The sequence below is a fragment of the Sturnira hondurensis genome, unplaced genomic scaffold (genome assembly GCF_014824575.4).
Source record: "Sturnira hondurensis isolate 20B ecotype Veracruz unplaced genomic scaffold, ASM1482457v3 Scaffold0001020, whole genome shotgun sequence".
In the NCBI taxonomy this organism is placed as follows: Eukaryota; Metazoa; Chordata; class Mammalia; order Chiroptera; family Phyllostomidae; genus Sturnira; species Sturnira hondurensis.
Window position 1 is genome coordinate 1,466,758 of NW_028073651.1, and position 9,893 is coordinate 1,476,650.

Sequence of the window (9,893 nt, forward strand, 5' to 3'; positions counted from 1 at the left end):
AGACAGTGAACTGGGAGACCCTATCATTTTAGGGGCTGCGAAGCCGGCACTAAGGGACTGAGCAGACCAAGGAAAGGGGCGGGAGGGGGCGGCAGCTGGCGGGAGGGAGGGGAGAGCCGCATGCCTGGATGAGGGGAGCTGCTGGGAACTGCAGAGAGGCCAGTGACCTGGATGTGGGTTGCTCCGACTGAAAATGTTGGCAAATAATTGGGATTTTTGGAAATCACTGTGCAATCTGAGTGACAGATTCAGCCTATGGACTCCAGCAGGTGGCCTTGGCCTTGAGGAGCTAGTTCATCTGTAGCAGCTGCTCCAGAGGTGGGCAGGCCTAGTGCACCTTCCCTGTCTTCCTCCTCCTCCCCCTCCTGGCCCTCTTCCTCCTCCCCAGCTCCTGGTAAAGGGTCCCCAAGCTCCCCCCACTTCTTCTCTCCCCTCCCAGAGAAACCGGCCCTCCCTCTCTGGCTCATCTTTCTGGAATCACTTCCGCCCCCAGGCCGGGAGCTCCCCTTCGCCCTGACACGCACTGGCAGGCTAGCGGCCAAGCCTCTATCACAGACCCCCAGCCCCATCCGATTGGTGGGGGCCAACAGACACTGGCCAGAAGCATGGGTCTGGAACCTTGGGGGTCCCACAAAAAGCCAGAAGAACCCACTGGCACCGCTGGCCTCGCCAGCTGCTCGCGTCCAGGGACGCACTCACCCCCTGCCTCCACTACCTGGGGGCCACCCAAAGCCACCCCCGGTCGGTGCCCTTTGAGACACGGTCCCATCACTTGGGGTAGCTGCCTCCAGGAGTTGCCGTTTCTCTGTTTCTTCCATCAGGATCACTCGAGCCACCTGCAAAGGAGGGACTGGAAGGCAAGGATGAGAACACAGTGCGCGCCTGGCGCACCGCGGAGCACAGAGCGCACGGTTAAGCGGCAGACGGGCCTCTGCTGCGGGGAGGGCGGAGGGAGCGCGGGGGGCGGGGGCCACATCGACCGCCACAGCCTCGCTGTCTCTAGGAGCCACTAGTGGCACTTGGGGGGCGGCCTCCCTCCCCTACGAGCCTTCTTCCCGCGGGCGGACTTGGAGCCGGTAGGTGGCTGCCCCCTGGCCTCGCCGGCCTTGGCGCGCGCTCCGGCGCCCGCGCGCCCCTTCTTCTTCTTGTCGCCCGCCGCCTCATCCTTAGCTTTCTTCTCGGGAGTGATGGCCCGCCCGCCCCGGCCTCGGCCTCCCCGTCGGGTTTTGCGGGACCCGGAGGGGGCGCCCGCCTGACCCAGGACCTTGGAAGCCGTACGGGCTCGCTTGGCCCGGGGCTTCCGGGACGCGCGGTCCTCAGGCCCGGATTCCTCGCTGTCCGTGTCCTCGGACGCCTCCTCGGAGCCCCCGTCCGAAGCTCCCTCCGACTGCTCCTCCGACTCCCTGTCCTTCCGCGCCGCCAGGAGCGCCAGGACCTCCCCCAGGCCGCCCTTGTGGTATTTGCACTTCCCACCTGCCCAGGCCTCTTCCTTTTCCTCCTTCATCACGTCCGCCATGTCCTGGGCAGCCAGGAGCGCCACCAGCTCCAGGAGGCCCACCTCGTCTTCCCCCTCCTCGCCCCAGCCTCCCAGAAGGCCCGCGGGAGCCTTCTTCCCCTTGGGGAGGGTCTCCGGCTCAGCCAAGGCAGAAATGCATTCCAGAAGGTTGCCGTCGTCCTTGGCCTTCCTGAGGACCATGGCGTCCACCTGGCGTCCCGCCTCCTCTACCATCACGCGTGTTCCGGAAGTGTCCTTGGCCATGACAGCCAGGACCTCGGGGAGCGCATCTTTTTGGTCTTTCTTGTCGCTCCAGCCCAGCGACTCGATCACGGAAGCGATTTTCAACATCTCCTCCCGGGCGGAGGGGTCCGAGGGGTCCGTGTACGCCACGATGGCCACAAACTCGGGGCTGTCCCCTTCTTGTTCCTGGTCCTCCCTCTCCTGCCAATCGCTGGCAGAGGCGTCGCTGTCCACGGGGTCCTCGTCGGAAGTGTCTCGCACGGCAAGTAAGGCCACTAAGTCGGGGACCCCGCTCAGGTCTTCGATGTTCAGGCTGATGGACTCAGCCTCCGGGGTCTCTTTGTCCATCTCCTCCTTCTTGGCTTTGTCCGTCACCGTCACCAGAGCCAGGAACTCGCGGGGGCCCTCTCCGCCCTCGGCGTCGCCCAGGAGGGCCCACTTCTTCACCAGCTCCTTGGCAGCGGTCTGCAGCGTGGTGTACAGCGCCCTCTGGTCCTCCACCCCGCGCAGGTCCGCCTCGTCTATCTCCTCGATCACGACGCCCAGGCTGTCCGAGGAGGAGTCCTCGGACCCGCGCCTGGCGGAGGCGAATGGCCGCCCTCCTCGGCCTCTCTTCTTGCCCTTCTGGGTCAGCCTGTTGTTGCCTCTGGCTCTGCTTCTGCGACTCCGACGGCCCCTCCTGGGCCTGCCGGCTGCACCAGGAGCGGGGCCGGCCTGCTCGGACCCCTGGGCCTCGGTCTCCGAGGTGGGAGGGGTGGGCGTGTCCTCAGGGGCCCTCTCGTCCAGCAGCAAGCGTTTCATCTGCCTCAGGACTCTCGTGTCCTCCGCGCGGTCCTTACACAGAACCCTCCAGAAGCCTTCGCTGCCGGGGATCTCCCTGGGGATGGCGGAGTGATCGATGTCCTCCGCGAACTCCACCAGGGCGGCCTTGGCCTTCTCGTCCCTCATGGCCCTCGTGTTCCGAAGCCTGAACGTGCCCAGGGGCAGGAAGGCTGGCTGCAGCGCGGCTTCAATGGCCGCTTGCTCCAGGCCCTCGGGGATGCCCGTGACCAGCAGGGCCCTGTGCACGTCCACGTCCAGCCTGCTGCACCAGTCCTGCAAAAGGCTCAAGGCCATGGTGCCGCTCGCTGGCACCGATCGCGCAGTGCAAATCCCACCCAGGAGCAGCGCCGCAGGGCTTGGAGTTCAGGTTCAGGTGAATGCGGCCGAGCTGCGGGTTCGGGCTTGGGGCGCCGGCTGACGCAGCGGCCTTTCTCCAGGTCCCCTCCCCAGAGCTGTCGGACAATTCGCAGGGGGCTTACGCGTCAGGCCCCGGGGATGCAGCCGGCCCCGCCGCTCCGCCCTTCTGTCCCAGGCCTGAGTGACGCAGCGCCCGGGCAGGTGCAGGGGAGGGTGGCGCTGTGGCACCGGGAGCTGCGCAGAGAGGGCAGCCGCCAGGGGCCGGCTCCCGCCGCGTCCAGGCGCGCACCCTGCGCTCCAGTCTCGGCAGTTCCGCTGCGTCGCGGCTGCTCGGTCTTGCGCCTGCGCACACGGGCTGGCCCCCTCCGGGAGCCGGGCCGGGTCTCCATAGCAACGCGGCTGGCCGCAGCTGGGTTCTGGGGACCCCCTCTTAAAGGGTCCAGCTAGTGGAGGATGCGGACGTTGGCGGCACCGCCTTCAGCGAGGAGCCCCCTGCAGGACGAATCCTCAGGGGGCGGAGGTTGTAGAGACCTGAGCCCCGGGGCCCTGGCCTCGCACGGTGCCTCGGGGTTCAAAGTTCGGGTTCAAAGTTCACGGGCGTCACTCAGTGGAAACAGGCTTCGGGAGGGGTCCCCCGGGCCTGCCCGTGAGGTGCAGGCGCCACTCGATGCCCGTGCAGTTAACCTGGTTGGGTATGCGGTGTGTGTCGGTGCACGGTCCTCAGGGGCGTCAGACACGCATTGCACAGGAAAGCGTGTCCCAGGCCGGGGCCGGCCGGCCGGGACGCGGGGATGCGCACGCCTCTGCTCCCCCGGCCTCCGCGCTCCCACCCCACGGAAATCGGGCACCGCCGCCCCACTGCGGGGCTTCTGTGTCTCCGGCAGCCCCCTGCTCAGGCGCTGAGAAAGTTCCCGAGCTTCTTGAAAGCTCGGTGTTCTCTGTGAAAACGGCCCTGACCGCTGACCCTGCTGCACAGGGCTCTTTGGGGGTTGGAGGGGCTGGTGGGGGAAAGCACTTGGAAGGGAGGCTGGCCCGTAGCTGAGGGGAATTATTTATTGAGAACTTACCATTATGTAAGCATTTGTTAAATAGATAGAAAGGTAGATAGATAAGCAAACACTTCGAGCCTTTTTTTTTTTTGGTGGCAATGTAGGAAGAGATTATTGCAAGGTTGCCATGGCAACCGGGCCAACGGGCAAAGTAGACGTCTGCTTACCCTTCTACCAGCTCCCTCCCCGCGCTGTTCCCATTCTCCCTGCTTTTCTCTTCTCCTGTCGCCCTCTTGATCCCCAAGCGGATGTTACCTTCTCTCTAGAGCAACGTCGCCCCCCAGAAATGTGACACGGACCCCAAACGCCAGACGCAGGCGCAATGTTACATTTGCTCCGGCCGCTGTCTGTAAACAATCAGGTGAAATAACATTTAAGAATAGACGTCATTTATCACCAAAGAGACAAATCGTGATCATTTGTGCTTGTCATCGGTATCGAACGATGATTAATGATATGTTGAACATTCTGGTTTCATAATGGGTCTCTTTGGAGCTGCCTCAGTTGAAGGCTTGGCGGCCGCACGCGACCACTGGGAAATTATCCTAAGGAATTCATTGCTGGGGGGGGGGGAGTGCAGACTTATTCAGCATTACTGTATTTATCATTGCGTTATTTATAACCCAGCAAGACTGGAAAAGCCAATAACGACGGGGAGGGGGGAAAGAAGCTGGTATTTTTCTGGGGAGGATGAACACGGGCGAGGTGCTGGGAAAAGACTCACACACTGCATAATTCATCCACCCTAAGCGTGCACCTCGGTCGCGTTAGTGTGTTCCCAGAGTTGTGCAACGATAGTCACAATCAATGTTAGAGCATTCTCATCGCTCAAAAAAAACACACTCCTTAGCCATCGGGTGGCTCTCCAACTCTCCCCCCAGCTTCTGACAATCACTCCTTGTTCGCCTGTTCTGGAGGTCTCCTGTAGGCGGGAGCCACGCTGCGAGCTAAGTTTGTGTCTGCTTTCTTTCACTTGGCATCATGGTTTTGAGGCTCAGTCATGTGGTGGCATGGGTCACGGCTTCATTCCTTCGTATGGCCAAATAATATTCCATTGTGTGAATACAGGGCACTTGCGTTGCCCAGTCAGCAGAGGGTGGACTTTTAGGTGGCTTCCACCTCTTGGCGGTTGTGGGCAAAGCTGCGGTCAACACTCATGTCCAAGTGTCTGTGTGGATGGGTGTTTTCATTTCTCGTGGGAAATACCTGGGAGGGGAATGCTGGGTCACACGGGGACTCCATGTAACCACTTGGGGAATGGAAGAGGCGCTCTTTACAAAAATTGGTTCAGAGCAGAAGGCCTTCAGAGCAGAGGGCCTTCAGAACAGCCTTCTGGTCTCACCAGCAGCCACTAACCAGGCAAGTAACTTGTCCCTCCCTGCCTAAGTGTCCCCACTTTACCCTGAGATGCTGGGGACTCGGGGGGTGGCGCGTGCGGGTGTTGGAGCAATGCCCTTCCCTGAGTGTTACTGGGACTAAGGTTTCATTCTCACCCGCGGACAGGACAGTGTGACACAGTGGGCTGCATGTTATGGAGGGGACAGCCCAGGACAGCACCCGGCACCTCCAGGTACAGAGGCAAGTCCCTCCCCCCGAACTGCATCTCAGGAGCTCCTCTCAGGAGCAATCTGACCTCTTGGGGCAGCCTGCAGTATGACCTGGGCGCCCCATGCACCCAGTGGGTGCTGCGGGAGGCCCAGAGGGTGGGACACTTGGGAAGGATCAGGAACTGTGAGTTGTCCCGCATCCTCCCCTGGGAAACCCCACCAGGCCTTTGCAGCTGTGAAAAAAAAAAACAGTTTAGGATGATCTGAGCTCAGAGCCTAACTCCACTTTATGTGCAAACACACAAAGCATGTTTTTAAAAAATGTTAAAGCTAAGTGTATTGATTTTAGAGAGAGAGGAAGGAAGAGAGAAATATTCGTGTAAGAGAGAACCATTGACTGGTTGCCTCTCACACACTGCCCCACTGGGTGTTGAACCCCCAACCCCAATGTGTGCCCTGGCCAGAATCAACGCACCAAACTTTTGGAGCATGGGACAACCCTCCAATGCACTGAGCTACACTGGCCAGGGGAAAGCATCTTTAAAAAGAAAGACTTTATTTCCTCACTTCTAGAGAGATAGGAAGTGAGAGAGTGAGAGGGAGAGAAACACAAAAGTGTGGTTGCCTCTCACGCGCCCCCTACCGGGGACCTGGCCTGCAACCCAGGCATGTGCCCTGACTGGAGAATGGAACCAGGGACACTTTGGTTTGCAGGCCCCCGCTCAATCCACTGAACCACACCAGCCAGGATAGGCGAAGGCAATGCATTGTTTTTTAAGATTTTATTTATTTTTAGACAGAGGGGAAGGGAGGGAGAAAGGGAGAGAAACATCAATGTGTGGTTGCTTCTCATGCGCCCCCTACTGGGGACCTGGCTTGCAACTCAGGCATGCGAATCCATCCCGCGACCCTTTGGTTTGCAGGCCAGCACCCAATCCACTGAGCCGCACCAGCCAGGCTGGGCAAATCATCTTTTTAAATGTGGTTTGAATTGACACTGACTATGCCCGCTTTCATTCTAGTGCGCCCACCACACTCCTGTGTCATCCCCCACACTGCTCTTCTTACTTCTCTTAAGTCCGCATTTATTCATGAAGAACAGGTGTGACAATCTGTCCTCTTGTTTTCAGCTGCTCTGTTCCCTACAGGTGGCCCGCACTCATTTCTCTCCTAGTGGGACAGATGTGGGCCAGAGTGGGTGGAGATGTGGTCCCAGAAGCTGAGTAGAGAACTGGGGACTCAGAAACTTCTAGAAGAAGGAGGCATCCAGGAAGCTGCGGATCCCTGGTGCATCGCGGAAGCTGCAGGGCTGCGGTTCAGGGACCCTTAAGTAGGGCTCCTCGAGGACAAGCCCATTTTCGTCACGCTCCTGAAACATTCTTTGCCTCGCTCATTCTCCCACGAGTGTTCAGTGGAGTTTTCCAGAAGCTGCATGGGCAGCGGATCGCGGCTGCCTGGACGCAGAAGCAGGTACGGGGGTCCAGAGCCTTCTGTTTCGTCAGACACGAAAGAGATTTGGGGGGGAAAAAGCATGAAACAAAGACCACTCTTCTCAAGTCGTTTGGTTCTGACAAGTATAGCTATGGAAATAGTACGTTATTTGTGCGCACGGGTAGCATGTCATTGCTATTTCTAAAGAGTTCATAAATGAATGCTTGTAATTTCTCCGCTGAAATCCCTAATGCAGCAAATGTCGTCAGATTGAACCCACATAAATAAAAGCCCTTTGGGGTTCTTGATCATTTTTTAATCATTGAAGAGGTCCTGAGACTTAATAGTTGGAGAACTGGCGTATTAGAGATTACCCAATATCCCCGGGGGCTCCCAATTAAAATAAGATTATCTGGGAGAAGGGTCCTCCGGCGGGTAGTACCGGAACGCTGGGAGGTAAGTGCGCTGTGGAGTGTGTCAAGAGCTCGGACCCCCTGGGTTGAAGGGGCGCCACCGCCCGCGGGAGCTGTGCTGCAGGCTGCAGGTCTGCGCCAGGCCCGCGGTGGGTGTGTGCCAGCCTCTATCACACCACCAGCCTGGGAAAGGCCTCCGAGGGCGGGACCCGCACTCCTCCCTTCGGCCTGAAACGGGGCGGGGCCCGGGGGACCTGCCCTGGCAACGTCCGTCCCGCCCCCACCCGCCCCAATCCAATCTCGCACCAGGGTTCAGCCCCTCTCCAGCCCTTGGCGTTCATCCTCAGCCAGACCTCACAAATTTCACCTTGCCCCTCCCCTGTTCTAAACTTCGTGCGACTTCTCAGGGCCTGGAGAGAAAGCGCAGACTCCTCCCCGGGGCCTACGAGGCCTCGCCTACTGCGGTCCCGCCCTGCTCGTGGGAACCTTTCCAGTCTCCAAGGGTCGGCGCCGGGGTTCAACCCCGAGGCGTTCACCCGGCCCCTCTGACCCGCCCCCACCCCGGGGCTGTGAACTACGGGGAGGGGGGGGACAGGGCGGGACTGGCTCAGTAGCCGCTGGGTCTCCAGCTGGGTGGGAGCAGCCCTGGGGAACGCGTGTGAGAGTAAGAAAGGAAAGGAGGGAGGGAGGGCAAGGAAGTGAAGGAAAGGAGGCTCTTGACAGTTTAAGCCACGCATTCCATCTTTTCTCCTCGAGCTGTCTCCAAGTGTCCACCAGAGGGCGCGCTGACCCAGCAAATCCCTAAGGCGGCGCCTCAGCTGCTCTATTTACAGCTGATTATTAGCATGATTAACTTCAGCTACTTAGGGCGCTACTTAACGCCCTACCGCGCTGGTCCTGCTAGCGTAGGAGTTGACTAGGATCCCGTGTTTAGAGGGGAGGAAATGTCCCCAAGGGGGAGCTGCAGTTAATCTGCAGGGGGAGGCGCCCCTCCCCCCCCACCTACCCAACCTGGTGCAGTCAGGGTCNGCTGGGTGGGAGTAGCCCTGGGGAACGCGTGTGAAAGTAAGAAAGGAAAGGAGGGAGGGAGGGCAAGGAAGTGAAGGAAAGGAGACTCTTGACAGTTTAAGCCACGCATTCCATCTTTTCTCCTCGAGCTGTGTCTCCAAGTGTCCACCAGAGGGCGCGCTGACCCAGCAAATCCCTAAGGCGGCGCCTCAGCTGCTCTTTACAGCTGATTATTAGCATGATTAACTTCAGCTACTTAGGGCGCTACTTAACGCCCTACCGCGCTGGTCCTGCTAGCGTAGGAGTTGACTAGGATCCCGTGTTTAGAGGGGAGGAAATGTCCCCAAGCGGGAGCTGCAGTTAGTCTGCAGGGGGAGGCGCCCCTCCCCCCACCACCTACCCAGCCTGGTGCAGTCAGGGTCAGCACCTGCTGCCCCGAGTGCTGACGCTCCCGTGTCGTGTCATGTCCCTGTGGTGACCTCTGCTTTGACCCTCTCTGCCCCCCTCAGTGTTTCCTCTCAGCGTCGCTGGACGCCCCTCCAAGTCCTCTGGTTCCCGGCTGTGTCCGTGTCCCAGTTCCCACCCATAGGAGGTCCCGAGCCCATCTCCTCACGTGGGTCCTCCCTGCAGGCCTTGAGGAAGACACGGGGGGCGGGGGGGCTGGGCGTGTCCCCGCAGCACCACCCGACTGTCCCAGACCCACTCGAACACCCAGGTGCAGACGCAGGCTTGGGAGCTGCTTGCAGGGGGCGCCACCGACCGCAGGGGCCTCCCTGGGGCAGAGACAGGGCTGTTGGGGTCAGGTCAGGGTGGGCGTGAGGCTGGGGAGGAAGCCCCGTCTCCCTGGGGTCCGACGGGCTTCAGGGCCTGGTCCTGGGCTGAGCAGGTCCCGGAGGGGAGGTGTCCGGGCTGGGGAGGCCCCCATGTTGACTAACTTCTCCCTGTAGCATGTAGGCCCCTCTCCTTGTGCCCTGTCACTGGGGTCCCTCAGTAAAGTGAATTCAGTGTCTGGCCTGGTCTCTCTGTGCTCTGGGCAGTGGGGCAGGGGTGTCAGCGGCTAAGTCAGGGGTGTAAGTCAGTGTCAGCGGTTGGGCCACAGGTGCTCCACCTGCCACTTCCCAGGTTCAGGCAGGACACCCTGGGGCTGCGCTGTCACTGACTTGCACCAAGCATCCTTTCTGTTTCAGTGACTGCACCCCAACCCCGTCTCCGGTCCCCACCACAGCCTAGTCCCAGAAGGCCCAGAGCAGGTGCTTTTGTGATTTGGAGTCCATGAAGCCCCAGAGTCAAGGCCATAGTCCACTTGGGTCCCCGGTCCCTGCTCTGGTGCAGACTTCAGCCAGCATTTCTCTGATGGCTGGGTCCTGAGCACACTGGTTTAGATATATTTTTAAAAGATTTTATTTATTTATCTTCAGAGGGGAAGGGAAGGAGAGAGGGAGAGAAACATCAATGTATGGTTGCCCCTCATGCGTCCCCTGCTGGGAACTGGCCTGAAACCCAGGCATGTGCCCTGACTGGGAATCAA

The 9,893-nt window shown here is 60.0% G+C and overlaps 1 protein-coding gene across 1 annotated transcript; it reads right to left on the reverse strand.

Annotated features, from left to right (window-relative positions):
* Window positions 1-457: 457 nt before the first annotated feature.
* Window positions 458-3,212, reverse strand: PNMA8B (PNMA family member 8B). Its single transcript, XM_037059078.1, has one exon. The coding sequence runs from the start codon at window positions 2,852-2,854 to the stop codon at window positions 1,010-1,012; it is 1,845 nt and encodes a 614-aa protein (XP_036914973.1). The 5' UTR covers window positions 2,855-3,212; the 3' UTR covers window positions 458-1,009.
* Between the last annotated feature and the right edge of the window lie 6,681 nt (window positions 3,213-9,893).